The sequence below is a fragment of the Danio rerio genome, chromosome 22, assembly GCF_052040795.2.
Source record: "Danio rerio strain M-AB ecotype USA chromosome 22, GRCz13ab, whole genome shotgun sequence".
In the NCBI taxonomy this organism is placed as follows: Eukaryota; Metazoa; Chordata; class Actinopteri; order Cypriniformes; family Danionidae; genus Danio; species Danio rerio.
The window spans coordinates 21,935,863-21,957,063 of record NC_141042.1 but is presented as its reverse complement, the minus strand read 5'-3'; the positions used below and the strand labels follow the sequence as shown (position 1 = coordinate 21,957,063).

Here is a 21,201-nt window from a genome sequence, read left to right as displayed (position 1 = left end):
GTGTATGTCTGGTCAATATAGTGTAACGGAGGCCAGCTATTAAGTGCTGTGCAGGTAAACCTTACTCCTCTGACCTCTGAAGGTGCTCTAGCGACAGACGCTAGAGGCCATGGTCTTTAGCCTCCTTGGTAGAGCAACTGATTCTCATGCGGTAGGTCCTCTGTTTGATACCAGCTTGGAGCGGGTTGAGTGGCGTAGAACCGGCGGGGTTACATTGGTGCCATGACCCGGATGGGAGGGAGGTTTAGGGGGGTGAGTGTAATGGAGGCCAGCTAGTAAGTGCTGTGCAGGTAACCCTCACTTCTCTAGACAGATGCTAGTGGCCATGGACTCCCATGCGGAAGGTCGCCAGTTCAAAACCAGCTTGGAACAGGTTGGGTGGCGTAGGACCGGCAGGGTTACAATAACACAGTTTGTGATAGAAATCAAGTGATTTTAATTAAAGTCATTCTACACAGATTTTACAGTAGCTTTGTTCGTCCAAAACTACAGTTAAACTACAGCTGGAGTTATACTTTACAATATTTAACATGACAAATCATTAGGTCTCATCCCAATAAAATAAATAAAAACGGAGGATTGGATAATGCTTGTAGTGTTTGGTGCCGTGACGTGGATAGGAGTGTGGTTTAGAGGAGTGTTTCCCAACCCTGTTCCTGGAGGCACACCGACAGTACATATATTGGATGTCTCCCATATCTGACCCATTAACTTTAGGTTTTGGAGCCTCTTCTAGTGTTCTGATGAATTGATCCAGGTGTGTTTAATTAGAGAGATTCTGAACATGTGTACTGTTGGTGTGCCTTAAGGAACAGGGTTGGGAAACACTTGTTTAGATGGTAAGGAGTTTAAAGGAGGCCAGCTTTTAGAACAGTACGAGTAAACCTCACTTCTTTAAACTCTAGAGGCACACAACCGACTGTCTATAGCAGGGGTGGCCAACCCTGTTCCTGGAGAGCCACCTTCCTGCAGATTTCAGTTGCAACCCATATTAAACACACCTGCCTGTAATTATCACATGGTGTTCAGGTCCTAATTAATTGGTTCAGGTGTGTTTGATATGGGTAGCAACTAAAATCTGCAGGAAGGTGGCTCTCCAGGAACAGGGTTGGCCACCCCTGGTCTATAGTGCCCTTGCCAGTGCAAATCGAAATCCAGCTTGGACAAGGATGGAGAATGGGAGCGATTGCATACGTACCAGCAATGATATAAAACAGAACAAAATAAAAGAAATTATCCATTACTGATGTGACACTGAGCAGTCTCGCGGTTTCTGAGAGCCCCTAAATGAATTTAGCTTTAAATAACTGTCGGGCATCAAAACAGGATGGCTGTATGAAACACAAGCCGTGTGTATCTTGTTTCAACCTTCTGAAAAAGGTTCATAACTGAAGCTCAATGTTGACTCCAGGTGAAATGAGAAAGGCGTTGCTTTCAAGCTGCGATACATCAACAAACAATACGGTTTATGGGAAATCATGTGAATCTCACTTATCAGAGATGCAGTGATGTCTGAAACAAATCAATAGTCTGCATAAATAAATGAATATTACTTGTGTGGATGAACTATAGTACAAAACAATAAGCGTTTTAATGAATTCAAAGAATAGTTCACCCAAAAAACATAACATTCGTCAAATCTGATTCAGTTTCTTTTGCTGCTGAATACAAAAGAGACTTCTATTGTATTTTGTCCCCAACTATTGATATTAAAGGCTTCTTTACACCCCCCTTTAAGGCAAAATTTTGCATCAAATTACACAATTAACAAAATAAATTAATGAAAGATACAATTAAACATACCTTATGCCTCCTCAAAGCTGAATAAAAATATAATTTGTGAATTTTGCATGAGCTTGAACATGTCTTGTGCAATTACTTCTCAGTAACGCATAGTAAAGTATCTTAGCCTCTTGTTTTCAAAATAAAAGTCCCACAAACATAGTGAGTTAAAAGTAACTTGGGGTGGAAAAGCACACATGCCCTAGGCATGCATATTAATGATCCCAGAGCTACATATAAGTCTGTTTTCTCCCGATGACACAGCCAGATGAACCATCTAAAGTACATGCAAATGATGAGGACATGGCTGGTGAGTAGCGTAACTGTCTGCTTTGTGTTTTGATGTACACCATGGTTTTAAAACAGTGGTGTCTGAGACTCAGGTATGGCCATTTCCATGTTGATTAGTCATGACAGCATGTTTTTAATTCATTGTAACTTATTAAACTAAGTTAATCCTGTTCTAACTTAATTTTATAAGTTGTGCAAGCTGTTTTAAGTCACTTTAACAGAATATAAGTTCAATGGACTCATAAGGTTAATTGGATTCAGCTTAAAAATTGAAGGCTACCAAGATTTTTTTTACAGTTTAGGTAATATCCCAATTTTCTTTATAGGTCACCTTTAAAAGATGAATGCAAGTGAATTAATGAAGGAACTACCACTGCTTTCGGCTGTATTACATTAACATAGCTTATGGGAAATTATGTAAATCTCACCTATCCATGGCGGGAATGGCTTTGGGTGGACTGTGAAGGTACTGTTTGAACTGCAGTTCGAAGGCCTGGCCAATGGTGCTGATCACATTTTGGGCAAGACCGTCGCAGCACTCCAAAATGTGACAAGCTAGAAGGTAACATTTGTCATTTTGTCAGAAACCAATCCATAAAAATGAAATGAATGAAAAATGCTGGAATCAAACCCATATTTTCCAAACAAGCACCACAGTTCAACATGCTACTGCAATTATATATGCTTTAGGGCATATTTCAATGAATACTATGCATACAATATGTGCAAAAACTTAACAAAAAATCATTAAATAATATATAAAAACACAAATAAACCTTATTAAAAATATATACAAATAAATAATAAATATACCTCTTTGGTTGACGGGGTCTTTGGCTACATAGGCGACGTAATCAGGTGTATCCTGAAACACAAAATGACTAAAAATCAGTTTTTGTTTGTTAGAATTGTAAAAGCTGAAAGAAGCAGGGTTAAAAATGAAGTATTTTTCAGAGGCCTCACCGAATCTCCACCTGAGGCGAAAGATATGGACTGCATGGGATGATGGGCAATCACCTAGATAAAAACAGACGAAAGTGAGATGCTGTGATGTCTGCATGAAGAAACAAAATAAGAAATTCAGAGCAGACTCTTTGTTTTAAGAGAAAATATCTTTATTTTTTGCAGCTATGTTACAAACAGTGTCTCAATTTTTATCTGAAAGCCCGACTCTTTGAATTAAACTAATAAACTCAAATAAATCGAAATACATATCAGCTTAATGCTCTGTTTTGGAAATTTTAGCAAACTTTAGTCTTACTATTCATACAATTAAAACTATTCATACACTTAATGGCCACTTAATTATGGAGCTAAATTAGTCTTAATAATAATTCACGCAAACAAAAATACCCACAATGTATACGTGTAGCCAAATTCCCATGCATGAAACCAAATATTTACATTCATTCACAACAACTGTTCATCTGGACAAAATAAAAACATATACTTTTTACGAATGCAAACAAATTGCAGAAATGACAGATGCTCTGGTTGAGTGCGTTTCGTTTAAAATAGCACTGATATAATGGGATTTCCTGTGTGAATCAGCTGACCTGCCGTGTTGTGGGGACGAGGAGACTCAAGCCATCAATGGAGATGTTGACGCCAATGCTCATTCCAGCAAAGCGCAGGTTACTTTTGCCCATGATGGACTGAAGGGTTTTGTTTGTTGTCTAAATTGAGAAGTAAAACAAGTTATTTAATTGGCGATACTGTACGCTTATTAGATGTGTGGCCCTGGACCCCAAAAACCAGCCAAAAATACATTGTATGAGTCAAATTATTAAATTTTACTTAAATACTAAAAATCAACACAATATAAAGCAATGTTCTGTATATTTCCTACTGTAAATATGTCAAATCTCGATCTTTGATTAGTAATTTGCATTGTTGAGCAATTGATTCTGACAACTTGGACAATTTGCTCCCTTACTTTCTTCTTCCAGGCAGTTTTTCCTCCAGGTACAGATTCACACAACCTGTTGATGGCTTCCCTGTGAAAAAACAAAAAAGAGTAAGAATTTAAAGATGTATTGCCCTATGTGTTTGTACAAAATAATGTGCTGGAAAGTAATGCTTAACCAAAATACAATCAAATAAAAACAAATCGAGTTTAATAAATCAATAAATCTTTTTAATAGAGGACACAATCTCAAAATCAACAACAGAAAATTAATCAATAAGTAAAAGAATCAAAATTGAAACGAAACAAACAAAGCAAAGAACAAGAAAAAATAACTTGAGTTGAATAAATCAAGAAATCTTTTAAATAGAGGACACAATCTCAAAATCAGCAAAAAAAATTGAATAAATAAATAAATAAACAAAATAATCAAAATCAAAACGAAACAAACAAAACAAAAGTCGAGTTTAGTAAATCAAGAAATCATTTTGATACAGGACACAATCTCAAATCATGCAGCAACAAATATTTAGTAGGTAAAGCAAATATTTTTTAAAAAATTAAACAAAACAACTTGAATCTAATAACTCAAGAAATCATTTTAATAGCAGACACAACCTCAAAATCAGCAACAAAAATTTAGTAAACACAGCAAAGCAAAACAAAACAAAGTGAAGTTTATTCATAAACTAATTTCGAGAGGATCACGTGCTTATGATTTATCACGTCCAGTCTCGTATTTGCTAATCACTAATCTTCCAATCATATGAGCCCTAAGGCACCATAAATAGTCTAAGTTTTCAGTTCACTTTATCTTCGTTTGGAAGAAAACCCCCCTCCTCCCCTATTCTCCTCCTTTACCTGCAATTGGGCGGCACGGGGGTCCAGTGGTTAGCACTGTGAACCACACAGCAAGAATACTGCCAGTCCTAGTTCGATAGGACCGGTGAGTGTTTCTGTGGGGAGTTTGTATGTCCTTCCCGTGTCCGCGTGGGTTTTCCCCGGGCTCTCCGGTTTCCTCCCACCATCCAAAGACATTCAACATACTTAACAATCAAGCTTGTCTAATTCCTTACGTTCCCTTAGCTACAGCGGCAGGGGAGTTCTGAGATCCACCGAGCTCAGGCTCCCTTCTTGCTCTGCCAACGGGAGGAAGCCCCGGGCTCGAGGAGCCCTTGAGCTCGGGGCTCTCTCCCGGGACAGCATGCCAAATAAGCTTTGTAAATCATCAGCTAAGTGTGAACTCTTGAAACACATCCTTTTTTTAATAGAGGACACAATCTAAAAATCAGTGACAAAAATTGAATAAATAAATAAACAAACAAAATAATCACAACTGAAATAAAACAAACAAAAAACAACTTGAGACAAATAAATCAAGAAATCATTTTAATAGAAGACATAATCGCAAAATTAGAAACATAAATTGATTAAATAAACAAACTATATAATCTAGAAAATTTAAACAAAACGAAACAAAAACAACTCAAGTCCAGTAAAAAAAGAAATCACGCAGCAACAAAAATTAAATAAACGAAATAATTAAGAAAATTGAAAAAAAAAAAAAATTTGTATCAAGAAATTGATTCAAGAAATTTGAATCAAGAAATTATTTTAATAGAGTACAAAATCGGCAACAAAAATCAAGTAAACAAAGCAAAGCAAAACCAAAAACAACTAATTTTTAATAAAGCAAAATTTTTAAATCAGCAACAAAAATTGTGTAAATAAATAAAATAAATAATCAAGAAAATTTAAATGAAACAAACAAAACAAAGCAAAAACCAAACAGAAAACAACTGGAGTCAAATAAATCAAGAAATCATTTCAACAGAGGACACAATCTTAAATCATACAGCTACAAAAATAGAATGAATAAAATAATTATTAAATAATTTAAACAAACACAAAACAAAAGAGGGCGACGTGGTGGCACAGTGGGTAGCACGTTCAAAGACATGTGGCATAGGTGAATTGGGTAGGCTAAATTGCCTGTAGTTCATGTGAGTGTGTGAATGAGTGTGTATGGGTGTTTCCCTGTGATGGGTTGCGGCTGGAAGGGCAGCCGTAAAACATATGCTGGATAAGTTTGCAGGTAATTCTGCTGTGGCGACCCCAGATTAATAAAGGGACTAAGCTGAAAAGAAAATGAATGAATGAACAAAACAAAAGAAAACCAACTCAAGTCTAATAAATCAAGAAATTATTTTAATAGAGGACACAATCTCAAAAACAAACTAAATTCAATAAATAAATAAACTAAATAATCAAGGAAAAAAAACAACAACTTGAGACAAATAAATTAAACAATCTCAAAATCAATTACGAAAATCGAGTAAATAAATAAAACAAAGCAAAGCAAAGCAATGCTAAACAAAATAAAACAAACGAAATGAAACAAAGCAAAACAACTAAACTAAACTAAACTAAACTAAACAAAACAACTACTTTTAATAGGGGACACAATCTCAAAATCAGTAACAAAAATTGAGTAACTAAATAAAACAAAATCAACTCATTTTAACAAAGGAAACAATCTCAAAACCAGCAACAGAAACTGAATAAATAAATCAAACAAATAATCGAAAAAATTCACAACAAAACAAAACGATCTCTGCTGGACCAGACCAAAACTGGCTTTTGAAAATCCACCAACCCTAAGTATGATCGAAATCAGTAGTGATGTTTTAACAGGTCTATTAAAACAAACCTAAAAGAGTGTCACTTATGAAACCATATCGATGTCAGTGAAGCATTTGTCAGAGGGGGCATCATGGGTTGCGAGGTCAACAGTGAACTGAGTGTCTTTGAAAGACCGCTGCGCTATCAAATAACCCATTAATATTGTATAAGTGCCAACTGTCCCAGCGAAGGACTTTTTAGGAATTTTTGCCTCAATAAATGTCAAAGGATACACACAGTTTGCATCAATGTGTTACCTATGTAGCCATTTTCAAGTTGCCATTTTAAATATATGTCCAAAATTGACAAAAAATATATTTACACAAACATATTTTCTGCATTTTTTGTATAGTAAAATCAGAAAATACTTAATAATAAATAGAGTATTTTCAGTTAAAACCATAAGTTTACATACACTGTATAAGAAGGCACGTAACCATTTTTTTTAAAAGTCAGATGTTATCCATTCATTCATTCATTCATTTTCTTGTCGGCTTAGTCCCTTTATTAATCCGGGATCACCACAGCAGAATGAACCACTTATTCAGCAAGTTCTTACCCAGTGGATGCCCTTCCAGCCGCAACCCATCTCTGAGAAACATCCAAACACACATTCACACACACACTCATACACTACGGACAATTTAGCCTACCCAATTCACCTGTACCACATGTCTTTGGACTGTGGGGGAAACCAGAGCACCCAGAGAAAACCCATGCAAACGCAGGGAAAACATGCAAACTCCACACAGAAACGCCACCTGAGCCGAGGCTCAAACCAGCGACCCAGCGACCTTCTTGCTGTGAGGCGACAGCACTACCTACTCTGCTACTGCTTTGCCCAAGTCAGATGTTAATGTGACTAAACTTTTTCTTTTTTAGGTAAGTTAGGATTATCAAATTTGTTTCTGTTACACTTAATAGCAAAATAATGGGAGATATATTTTTTGAGAAATTGTTATATTTTTTCTTGAAAGTCAAGTTTACATAGAATAAGATTATTATGCCTGTGAAAAAGCTCAGATGAGGGTGTCAAGGTTTTGGAAGTTTCTTATTGGCTAATTGACAACATTTGAGTTAATTGTTGAAATTCACCTCGAATACACTGCTTCCTTTTGTGACAACATGGGAAAATTAACAAGCTAGAATCAACAGAATAGCCAGATTACAAATTGCTGAATTACACTGGGAAAAAGAATACATTTTGGAGACATATCCTGTAGTCTGATGGAACTAAGATTGAACTGTTTGGCCATAATGATCAGTGTTACATTTGGAAGACAAGGGGGAAAGCTTACAAGCCTAGAAACCCCATCCCAACTGTAAAGTATGGGGGCGGCAGCATCATATTGTGGAGCTGTTTTGCTGCAGGAGGGACTGGTCCATTTCACACCGTAGATGGCATCATTAAGAAAGACTTTATGTAGAGATACTGAAGCAACATCTCAAGACATCAACCAGGAAAATAAAACTTGGCCACAAATGAGTCTTCCAAACAGACCATGACCCTAAGCATACTGCCAAATTAGTTAAAATGTGCTTTAAAGACAACAGAGTGAATGTTTTGGAGTGGCCATCACAAAGCCCTGAACTCAATCCTGTAGATAATTTGTGGGCAGAGTTGAAAAAGCTTGTGCGTGCAAGACAGCCAACAAATCAATCAATCAAACAATGACTCAGTTACACCAATTCTGTGAGGAGGAATGGGCCAAAATTCCTTCAAACTATTGTGGGAAGCTTGTGGAAGGATACCCAAAACATTTGAACACATATACTGTGTATAAATATATAATAAAATATATTACTATTGGTGTGCCATTTTAGAGCATATAGAATGCATTTGCTTGGTTATTTGCTTAAGAAAGAACTTAAATATAATATTTGAAGAAATTATTTGATGTCTAAAATGTATAAAACCAATAACAAACATTTAACAAAGTTGTAGACAAGCTAAATTTCCATTTTTGCTATGTTTTACAATGCAATTGTTGAGGATAGAAATGTTTTTGGATTGTTTGTTTGTTTGTTTGTTTGTTTGTTTTTGTCCCTAAAATACTATTAAAAAAAAAAATATATATATATATATATATATTTGATGTATTTAACATATATTAAAGTATATTTTAGTCATGAGCAACCATGGACCATAAAATCAGTGGTCAGTTTGTCAACATTTAGATTTTACATCTTCTTAAAGCTACATAAATATGATTTACATTAATGTATGGTTTGTTAGGATGGGACAATAGTTGTTTGAGATTATTATTATATGACAATTATTGGCAAACAAGAGAAAAAAATATTATATTACATTATTATATTTTAACATTAATATATTATTGGAGAAAACAAATCTAAATGTTGAGAAAATTGCCTATAAAATTGAACTAATTAAGTTCCTAGCAGAGTATATGACTAATCAAAAATTAAGTTGTTATAGATTTGCAGTAGAAAATGTATAAAATGTCCTCATGGGACATGATCTTTACGTACTTTAAAGCAAAAGTCTATCATTTTGACTCATCCAGTGTATATTTGGCTCTTGCATTGTGGTGTGCACTTCTTCCTTTTCTGCATTCTATAGAAATTGCCTGTAGGCCACAATATATGACAATGATAAACGACAAAAGCCCACCCACAATCCTTCTTCTCCTGCAGCACCACAAAAATCAGCTGATTTACAAGCCGTTCGTTCCTGCGGCGAAATAGATTCTGGCTAAATATGCAGGCTGCTTCCAAGCACTCCCATTATAACCATTTTAATGTCATAACAGACAAACAAACAATCGCTCCCTCCTCCAGTCCTCCGTGTTTATCAGCCGGACTCCTCCCCATGCAATCTGCATCATCTCAGGCCCCAGAAGACCTCCATAGTCATTAGTGGGAGTCGTTAATAATACATGGCTCCATCTCGCCACTTTAGGCCATTGTGGGCCGCGGGGTTCGGGTTACTGCTGATCGATGAGTGAGGGCAGGGAGAGGGACTCCACTAGTGTCCGTCCTGTCACTCCATCTACAAGAACGCACATGCTTGAACGTATATAAATAAATATGCGCCTGTTGGGGTTAATGCAAGCCAGCTGACATATAAATGTGCAGATCATTGGTTGCTTCTGTTTGGTGTGTTTAATTATGTAATGAACGTCAATGAAGTCATGTCTATCATTTCTCAAGGACAATTTGCAACCAAAGTAAAAAAAAAATGTAATTATTCAAATCTAAAAGCATAAATGTTTTCAGCTCAGTAAAAACTAAATTGAAACAAAACAAAACTAAACTAAACTAAACTAAACAAAAAAACAGAACAACAAAACAAAACAAAAAAAACACAAAACAAAACAAAAAAACAAAACAAAACAAAAAACACAAAACAAAACAAAAACAAAAAAACAACAAAACAAAACATTATAAGGCACTGGGGATTCAATAATGGGAATACATCAGCAAAACAAAAGAACAACACAGCAAACCAAAACAACACAAAAGCAAAACAAAAACAAAATAACTAATAACCAAAGATACAATCTGAAAAACAGACAAACAAAAACAAAACAACAACATGAAAACGATACAAAAAAGTTTCCAGAACAAACAAACAAGCAGAAATTAAAAAATGAAATAATACACTGAGAAAAGCAAAACAATAAAAGGCACAGAATATTACAAACAAATAAAACTAAAGTATTTAAGCTCAGAATTAATAAATCATCAGATACATGGGAGACCAAAACGTTTTCTAAAATAGAGCAAACTAAAATATAAATAAAATAAGCATCAATGCAAAACAAAACAAAAACAAAAAAAATCAAAAGGGTGAAGAATCCATGCGTCATTATCTTTTTAAATATTTAATGCTAAAACTCAAAAACTTTTAGAAAAATATGAAAAAAGATGGCGACTTTATGATCTAAATTTTTGGACTTTTAAAATGAAATTTTAAATAAATTATACACAGATGAAGATTAATTAGATTAATATACAGATTGTTTTATAACATGGACAATTTTCAGAAATTAAATAAAATTATCAGAGCAAAGCAAAGCAAAACTAAATACAATAATATTAAAGGCCACAATCAAAGGCAAACAACAATAAAAAAAAAAAATATATATATATATATTTTTTTTTTAAATAAACAAATAAATAAAGAAGGAAAATCAATAAACTCCGAACTAAAACAGTTAAATCATGAGATGTGTGAACCTCTTTTATTATTTGTGTATATCTAAGTCAGCCCAAATCCAAATCCCACTTTACCTTGTGACTTGCGTCCTGGTGCTGAAGTCCAACGATCTCATGGATTTGAGGACCTCAATGCAGCCCATGTACTGCAATAAAAACAAGAGACACTCTCATTAGTACACTCAATCAGTCTTCATTTCCCAGAGGTCATGGCTACTTCGTGGAAATATGAATCTAATTTTTATTGGCAACAGAGTGTATCGTTTAGTATGTTGTTTTTTCTCCCTCTTTCAATCACATGCAAACACAAAAGGATGGTTTAACAGCACAAAACTGGCCCTCAGAGTCACATACGCTTCTTTAGCATAATTACAGATAAATACTAAACATATAATTTCAGCAAGACAGCTTGTTCTTGGTAGTTCTGGAAAAGACAGCATAATAACCGTGCTGGAGAAGGTAATTACTGCGAAGTGTGAGGAGATTGACGGTAGTAACCGCATCACGGCTGGTGGGGGTGGGCTGGGTAAGAGGTATTACTGCAGTCGGACTCTTCTGGGACAGGGAAAGTGCTTTGACGAAGGTGTAGAGGAACATCCATTTGGCAGTTAGTCACTAATGCGTTCAAAAGGGTCACTGGAACTTAGAGAAAGAGTCCCTCCCCCACACCGACGGCGCGACATATGCTTGAGTAGAAGAGTTTGCGGTTAGGGATGCTAATAGAGGGTAATCCCTGATCGTTTTTTTGGGGGGGGGGGGTGTTTTAGGTTGGGTAAAATATTTTGGAGGTCTACCCCCACCTTCATTGAAGTACAGATTGTGTGGTAGTGCAGTAGTGTTAGACATGACAATCATTCATTCGCCTTCTGCTTAGACCTTTTATTTATCAGGGGTCGCCACAGCAGAATGAACCGCCAACTTATCCAGCAAATGCTTTACACAGCGGATGCCCTTCCAGCTGCAACCCAGCACTGGGAAACATCCATACACACTCATTCACACACTAAGGCCAATTCAGCTTATTTAATTCACCTATAGCGCATCTCTTTGGATTGTGGAGGTAACCAATTCCATCCAAATATGTAAACTAGTGATATTGCGCACATCTGAACTATCACATAAAACGTTTGAGACTAAAGCACCATCTCCATCCAATGAGTCAAAGAGGACAAAATTGTTACTTCCTGATAAACTGGTTCCAAATATTAATAAAAGGAAATGGAACAGGCTATATGCACATCTAGTGTTTTTCAGCCAACAATGAACTTCCGTTGAAAGGTTTATGTGACTATTTCCAATTTCATAAGGTTTCTTTTACAGCATTGGTGTTGTAATGTAATTAAAATACAATCAGTTAAATAAATTTCAGCATTCATTTAGTTGTTCAAGCGTAAAATGGGGTGGAAGACTGTTTGAACGCAAGCAACGTCGGGAGCAGGGGGATAGCGCAGAAATTCCATTGTAATTTTCCATATTTTAAAAGCTTGGTGTGAGAAAATGAAATTTAATGCAGTGCTTCTTGTCTGGTTTGAGACCCACTTCATATCATATATCAGTCAGGCATTGAAGATCACTGATTTATGAAGAAATCAGATCTTAAACGTGGCAATTTTGTAATGTCACGACAGTTCACCGGTCTTCATAAATGGAAATTGTGACTTCACCGGATCATCTTGTTTCATAAACGCGCATAAAAATAGTTGAATGGAAACATAGCTACTGACATTCATTTAAAATTAACACTATGTAAGTCAATGACTAGCGGTTTCCAATATTTGTCACGATATTATCTTTTGTGTTCAACCAATGCTATCTCATGGCAAATCGTAACTTTTTGATTTAGTCGCTAATTCGTATGATCTCATTTTTACAATTTATAATGATTATCTTGTGCCCCATTGATGGTTGGGTTTAGGGGTGGGGTTTGGTCCCACACCTTCTTTTGAAAACCATACTTTTTCGTACGACTGAGCTACAACTGATCGAATTCATACAAATGAACCACTAAACTGACAAAACATAAAAAGATAACGTAAAATAAACATTAAAAAGTAAATAAACAGTCCTCGTGAAATCAGATCTTAAACGTTCCAATTTTGTAATGTCACGATAGTTCACTATGAGCAATTGGGCTGGCTGACTGAAAATTAAAGGTCTGTGTGCATATACCCTATTAGCTATTGTAGGAGAGGCTACTGTGGGCCATTTTTCTTATATAATAAAAGTACATGCACCCGAAAAGATAAAAACAAAACGCAATGGCGTTTAGGTAGGTAATAATTTATCGGACCACTCTGATGACAGACTTTGGCTGAGGGATTTTAAAATGAACAAGACAACATTACTGATGTTTTAAAATGTGGTCAGTCTGCTAGTTGTCCATTAATACCATCTCATCGTGCCTATTTTTTGTTATTACATAAATAAAATCTCATGACATTTTTGATATTCATGCTAGAATTTATGTAGTAAGTGCATTTCCATTAAAGTTTTTTTTTTTCATGCAATGTTCCAAAAATGGGCACAAAAATAGTTGAATAGAAACATAGCTGACATTCATAGTATGAAAAATAACACCATGAAAGTCAATGGCTAACGGTTTCCAATGATTGTCAAAATATCATCTTTTTTGTTCAACCTATGCTCTTACGGCAATTTGTAACTTTTTGATTTAGTGGCTACTTCGTATGAATTCATATCATCTCATTCGTATGATTTAGTATGATTCTCTCCCCCAATAATGGTTGGGTATAGGGGTGGGGTTTGGTTCTATGCCTCCTTTTTAAAAATCATACTTTTTTGTACGACAAACTACGACTGATAGAATTCGAACAAATTAGACACTAAACTGAGAAAACGGGAAAAAGATAACATAAAATAAACGTTAATAAAGATTTTTCGTGGGATCAGTCTAGTTAAACAGATGAGAGAAACTCAAAAAGGCATGAATAAATAGCGTGGAGAGTAAATGATTACAGTATTTTCATTTTTGGGAGAACTGTTCCTTTAAAGTGGCATAAATCATGTGAAGTCTAAACGTGAAGTCTGTCAAAAGTTACTCACCCTAATGTCTTTCTAAATCTGTATAGTTGGAAACTAGACACACTAAACATTTAAGCCTGTTGGCTTCATTAATGAACTGAACCACTATTTTTATGTTCTATAGAAGTGAAACTTTATGTACACTTAAAATAATGGGTTATTTCAAGCCAAATTTGGGGGAAAATAATGGACAAACACATAACCTCTAGGTTAAATTCCTTAATCTTTGGTGACATTTTAGTTTAAGTGCCATTCTCATTACTGAGAGTGTCTGGCTGTTTATTAGCACTTATAAAATACATATTCTGCATGATTCTACATCCCTAGCCATCACCATAACCCAACTACTACCTTAATAACTATTAATAAGCAGCAAATTATGAGTTTACTGAGGCAAAATCATAGTTAATTGTTTATTAATAGTGAGAATTGCACCTTAAAATAAAGTATGGCTTAATCTTTTAACATGACTTGGGTTTTTTTTTTTTTTGTTCTGTCTGTGTTTGCTTCGTTAGCAAATACATGAGTGTGTCGGGGAAGAACCGACAAATTGACCTTGAAACAGTTTGGTATGAATATAAAATAATCCCTTTAACACAGCAGGCACGTTTTGGTAACGCTTTCTTTTACAACCCGCAAAGTACCGCGTAAGTACAGTGAAATTACAGTGTACTTTTCTGTACGTACTGTGTAAGTATAATGAACGTATGTGTAGGTATGAGGGAACAAACCGTAATGCTTGGGTAAAAAGGGGGTAACAACCAGATGTTCATCACGAAAATGACCGCGTAAGTACAGTGAAATAACGGTGTACTTTTCTGTACCTATAGTGTAAGTATAAATAACGTTTACGTAAGTATAAGGGAACAAACTGTAATGCTCGGGTAATAAGGGGGTAGCAACCAGATATTCAGCATGAAAGGTACCGCGTAAGTACAGTGAAATAACGTTGTACTTTTCTTTAAATTGCAAAAGAACAAACCATAATGTTTGCGTAAAAGGGGAGTAACAATAAGATATCCATCACGCAAAGAAGTATATTAAGTTTACGATGTACATTTCTTCAAGTATTGTATACATATAAAGAATTATGCAAGGATGGTGACAACCTATTGCTATCTGCAAATGTACTGTATATGCACCAGCGTGAGTACATTAGTACTCTTATTCAGTGCTTGGGTTTTATATGGGGTGTTTAATGAATAAAAGGTTTACAACCTGTGAAATTATGAACCCTTATTGTATACTGTATGTATTTTAAATCTGCAATTCAATATAAAATATATTTCCATACACTACTTACCTTATGTTTACTCGTCGATCTCACCAAAGCCATCAATGTCTCCATAACTCACTATCAACAAATAACTTTGCATGACATAGGCCTACCGTCAGGGTTCAATGCAGATTAAAACAGGCTCGCATCTTTACTGCTGTTGCACAGGGGGGCTAACTGTTGCATTTCAGTAAATGTATAGCTGATGCTTTATAGAAAAATCTAGTAATTTGGTCTTCAATCAATAAAAACTGCTGCTGTAGTTTACTCTGTTCTTAGTGTTCAAGTATACACTAGTATGTTAAAGTTCAGCTTCTTCCCTCTTTGTTCCCTGTAGTTAAAGGGTAAATACAGTATTTGTTCCCTCCTTGTTCCCTGTACTTACAGGGTAAATACCACCTTTGAGGGTTGTAAATTAAAGTGAAGCTTTGTTCCTCCCTTGTTACCTGTACTTACAGGGTAAATACCACATTTGAGGGTTGTAAATTAAAGTGAAGCTTTGTTCCTCTCTTGTTACCTGTACTTACAGGGTAAATACCACATTTGAGGGTTGTAAATTAAAGTGAAGCTTTGTTCCTCTCTTGTTACCTCCTTGTTCCCTGTACTTACAGGGTAAATACCACATTTGAGGGTTGTAAATTAAAGTGAAGCTTTGTTCCTCTCTTGTTCCCTGTACTTACAGGGTAAATACCACATTTGAGGGTTGTAAATTAAAGTGAAGCTTTGTTCCTCTCTTGTTACCTCCTTGTTCCCTGTACTTACAGGGTAAATACCACATTTGAGGGTTGTAAATTAAAGTGAAGCTTTGTTCCTCTCTTGTTACCTGTAGTTAAAGGGTAAATACAACATTTGTTCCCCCCTTGTTCCCTTTAGTTTACAATGTAAAATCTTAAAGGCAGTGAAATAAATATACAAACACACAATATATTTCTTCTTTACTTTGTAACCTTTATTTTAATAAATAAGCATTTTAAAAGACTTCATATTAATCAAACATTGTCTTGTCTATCATTGCCTATACTCATTCATTTTCTCTTCGGCTTTGTCCTTTTGTTAATCTGTGGTCGCCACAGTGGAATAAACCACCATCTTATCCAGCATATGTTTTACGCAGTGGATGCCCTTCCAGCTGCAACCCATCACTGGGAAACATCCATACATACTCATTCACACACATACACTACGGACAATTTTACCTTACCCAATGTCACCACATATTTTTGGACTTGTGGGAGCACCCGGAGGAAACCCACGCTAACATGGGGAGAACATGCAAACTCCACACAGAAATGCCAACTGACCCAGCCGAGGCTCGAACCAGCGACCTTCTTGCTGTGAGGCGATTGTGCTACCCACTGCGCCTGCCTATACTCAAACAGCAAAATAACACATTATTTCCTTCCCCCTTTTTTTCTGGCATCTCTTGCTTGGCTTCCTCTTCTGCTCTTCTCAGCTTCCACTGAGGACTCTGATGGTGAGTGGCTGATGAAATCCCATGGGTCTTGCTGCTCTGCATTTATATAAAATATATAAACAGACAGAAAGGCTTTTAGTAAGCTATAGACATGTTTATTTTCCTGTTTAATGTGTGTGTAGTGGTTGTCCAACAATTTCACACACTAAACATTTACAGATACCATACAGACACTATACATAACTATCAAACAAAAGTACTATCATCAGATCATATGGGAGATTGTGATCATTTATAGTGATAATAATTAAAGCGCAGAGGGGAAAAGGCTTAAATAGTAGGCTACTGTGCTAAAGTCCTAGGCAAACGTTACTAGTAATTGGGGGGGGGGGGGGGGGTATTGATATATCAAACTGGCATGCTACAGAAAATATCAATTTACATTTCCAAACATTAATTTTGTCATTAACTTTGCTGTAATTAACGTATAAAGGGAGAAAATCGTCTGCACAGTCAGTATGACAACAGCCACAGAGATCTGACCTGCTCATCATCCAGTCTTTCTGGAATGACATGAAGAAACTAAATCCATAGGAACTTTGGCAACATTTCTAAGATGTGCAAAGTAAACGACAGTAAACATTGGTAAATATTCGCTGCTGGCCGTTTAGATTCGGCCATGAACTAACGTTAATGTTACGCTAAAAACAAATGAAACAAAATAAATATAATCTGGTTAATGCACAATTTCTAATCGTAACAATAGCCTTATTTACTGACAACGATTTACTCACATGTGTTACATGGTGACAAGACGGAGCAATTCCAAACGTCCCAAAAGTCTGAGCAAAACCTCGTGGCGTGCTGCTGCAGTTTGATTCGGATCTTTAGAGGCTTCTTGATTCACAACTCGTTTGAATCAACGAATCAGTAGGCGCGTACCTGAAGTGATACAATATCGCGAGATGGATTCAAATGCACACGGAGCTGTCTGTTGTTCTCGCGATGTTTTGATGTCACACTGATCGGTTTGTTGAAGACGAATCGATTCAACTCTCCGTCTTCCATTCCCAGAATTTCCTGTTCACGGCAGTACAAGGACGGCAGCGCGAGGTAAATAAAACAAGTATTTTTATGACGTTATGTACATAGAAGTGTTTGTTTAGGTTTTTGTTTATATCTGATGTCTGTACCTATTTTTAACAATTACACCCTTTTCACAACACTGTTATGACGCGTTTAACGATCATCAGGATCTAAAATCCTTGAGTTTTTTATATGATTTTTTTTTATAAAATAACATTTATTTGTATCTACGTATGCATTACATAATATGATTACATGTGCGAGGTGTTTCAAACAGTGTCTATGGTCATGAGTAAATTAGAAGTTATTCTCTCTTCTTGCTGGCGTTATCAGTTTCACACTATTTTTTTTTATTTTTCTAATTGTCGAGACAACACCATCGTAAAGTTTTCATTTTATTTGAGCAAAGAAGATTGTAAAAAAAATGTGTTGTACTTTCCCATTCACTGTGCTGAAATGTAAAAAGGGTCCATAACAGTACATCAACCATGTTATGTTATCTTTCACTTTATTTAGGACTAATGATGGGTTAAGACATGTACTTTAATCAAAAACTAACCTTAGGGGTAGTTAACCCAAACGTTACATTTACTTACCATTTAATGAGTAACACAGAATTTAAATATGTACACTGAACTGCAAATAATCTTTACTTCAAAGTCTATACGGCCTGCACATATATTTAAGCCTTTTCCCCTCTGCGCTTTAATTATGATCACTATAAATGATCACAATCTCCCATATGATCTGATCATAGTACTTTTGTTTGATAGTAATGTATAGTGTCTGTATGGTATCTGTAAATGTTTAGTGTGTGAAATTGTTGGACAACCACTACACACACATTAAACAGGAAAATAAACATGTCTATAGCTTACTAAAAGCCTTTCTGTCTGTTTATATATTTTATATAAATGCAGAGCAGCAAGACCCATGGGATTTCATCAGCCACTCACCATCAGAGTCCTCAGTGGAAGCTGAGAAGAGCAGAAGAGGAAGCCAAGCAAGAGATGCCAGAAAAAAAGGGGGAAGGAAATAATGTGTTATTTTGCTGTTTGAGTATAGGCAGGCGCAGTGGGTAGCACAATCGCCTCACAGCAAGAAGGTCGCTGGTTCGAGCCTCGGCTGGGTCAGTTGGCATTTCTGTGTGGAGTTTGCATGTTCTCCCCATGTTAGCGTGGGTTTCCTCCGGGTGCTCCCACAAGTCCAAAAATATGTGGTGACATTGGGTAAGGTAAAATTGTCCGTAGTGTATGTGTGTGAATGAGTATGTATGGATGTTTCCCAGTGATGGGTTGCAGCTGGAAGGGCATCCACTGCGTAAAACATATGCTGGATAAGATGGTGGTTTATTCCACTGTGGCGACCACAGATTAACAAAAGGACAAAGCCGAAGAGAAAATGAATGAGTATAGGCAATGATAGACAAGACAATGTTTGATTAATATGAAGTCTTTTAAAATGCTTATTTATTAAAATAAAGGTTACAAAGTAAAGAAGAAATATATTGTGTGTTTGTATATTTATTTCACTGCCTTTAAGATTTTACATTGTAAACTAAAGGGAACAAGGGGGGAACAAATGTTGTATTTACCCTTTAACTACAGGTAACAAGAGAGGAACAAAGCTTCACTTTAATTTACAACCCTCAAATGTGGTATTTACCCTGTAAGTACAGGGAACAAGGAGGTAACAAGAGAGGAACAAAGCTTCACTTTAATTTACAACCCTCAAATGTGGTATTTACCCTGTAAGTACAGGGAACAAGGAGGTAACAAGAGAGGAACAAAGCTTCACTTTAATTTACAACCCTCAAATGTGGTATTTACCCTGTAAGTACAGGGAACAAGGAGGTAACAAGAGAGGAACAAAGCTTCACTTTAATTTACAACCCTCAAATGTGGTATTTACCCTGTAAGTACAGGTAACAAGGGAGGAACAAAGCTTCACTTTAATTTACAACCCTCAAAGGTGGTATTTACCCTGTAAGTACAGGGAACAAGGAGGGAACAAATACTGTATTTACCCTTTAACTACAGGGAACAAAGAGGGAAGAAGCTGAACTTTAACATACTAGTGTATACTTGAACACTAAGAACAGAGTAAACTACAGCAGCAGTTTTTATTGATTGAAGACCAAATTACTAGATTTTTCTATAAAGCATCAGCTTTACATTTACTGAAATGCAACAGTTAGCCCCCCTGTGCAACAGCAGTAAAGATGCGAGCCTGTTTTAATCTGCATTGAACCCTGACGGTAGGCCTATGTCATGCAAAGTTATTTGTTGATAGTGAGTTATGGAGACATTGATGGCTTTGGTGAGATCGACGAGTAAACATAAGGTAAGTAGTGTATGGAAATATATTTTATATTGAATTGCAGATTTAAAATACATACAGTATACAATAAGGGTTCATAATTTCACAGGTTGTAAACCTTTTATTCATTAAACACCCCATATAAAACCCAAGCACTGAATAAGAGTACTAATGTACTCACGCAGGTGCATATACAGTACATTTGCAGATAGCAATAGGTTGTCACCATCCTTGCATAATTCTTTATATGTATACAATACTTGAAGAAATGTACATCGTAAACTTAATATACTTCTTTGCGTGATGGATATCTTATTGTTACTCCCCTTTTACGCAAACATTATGGTTTGTTCTTTTGCAATTTAAAGAAAAGTACAACGTTATTTCACTGTACTTACGCGGTACCTTTCATGCTGAATATCTGGTTGCTACCCCCTTATTACCCGAGCATTACAGTTTGTTCCCTTATACTTACGTAAACGTTATTTATACTTACACTATAGGTACAGAAAAGTACACCGTTATTTCACTGTACTTACGCGGTCATTTTCGTGATGAACATCTGGTTGTTACCCCCTTTTTACCCAAGCATTACGGTTTGTTCCCTCATACCTACACATACGTTCATTATACTTACACAGTACGTACAGAAAAGTACACTGTAATTTCACTGTACTTACGCGGTACTTTGCGGGTTGTAAAAGAAAGCGTTACCCACGTTTTCTACACTGACTTCTCTGAAAGGGACAGTACCCTCAATGAAAATGTTCTCAGGATGTGTTCTCACTTTTAGTTTGTTTGCTAATACAGTACATTTGGGTCTTGTCCGCTTTGTGGATACACAAATTTCTAGATGGCCCCAGCTCTGCACAGATTTTTTTTTCAGCCCTAAATCAATCAAATCAAGGTGATCAAAGCTACTAGAAACTATTATTCAGGTGCTAGTTGGAGGTGATTGGAGCTAAAGAGTTGTGGCTCTGTAGGAATTGAGTTTGAGAACATTCATCAAAGTATACAAAAAAAAAAGATTTTACAGCATATATTTCGTGATTATAATACAAAACAATCAAATGCTGTGTCGGGCTAAATCTGATGCGCACATGGCATAGTATTTAAATGAGTAAATGAGTCTAATTGGCTCCAGGAATTAATCTATTACACACACAAACAAACTGTAATCTGTAAAACCTGTATTGATCTGTATTGGGCAACATTGAGGCT

At 35.9% G+C, this 21,201-nt stretch overlaps 1 protein-coding gene and 1 long non-coding RNA gene across 14 annotated transcripts in view; both read right to left on the bottom strand.

Annotated features, from left to right (window-relative positions):
- The window catches only part of shc2 (SHC (Src homology 2 domain containing) transforming protein 2), a 45,488-nt gene that overhangs the window by 9,502 nt on the left and 14,785 nt on the right, over positions 1–21,201 (bottom strand). For all 13 annotated transcript variants that reach the window (XM_087302954.1, XM_087302958.1, XM_087302959.1 and 10 more), the window contains 6 exons: positions 10,919–10,989; positions 4,010–4,070; positions 3,630–3,749; positions 3,037–3,090; positions 2,887–2,938; positions 2,502–2,628 (listed from right to left, as the gene is read on the bottom strand). In XM_087302954.1, coding sequence (XP_087159080.1) covers positions 2,502–2,628; positions 2,887–2,938; positions 3,037–3,090; positions 3,630–3,749; positions 4,010–4,070; positions 10,919–10,989 — 485 coding nt within the window. The remainder of the gene's footprint in view (positions 1–2,501; positions 2,629–2,886; positions 2,939–3,036; positions 3,091–3,629; positions 3,750–4,009; positions 4,071–10,918; positions 10,990–21,201) is intronic.
- On the bottom strand, positions 16,346–17,419 carry LOC147838493 (uncharacterized). The gene is made up of 2 exons (XR_015521951.1): positions 17,370–17,419; positions 16,346–16,671 (listed from the first exon to the last, which is right to left on the bottom strand). It is a non-coding gene; the product is annotated as an uncharacterized LOC147838493 (long non-coding RNA).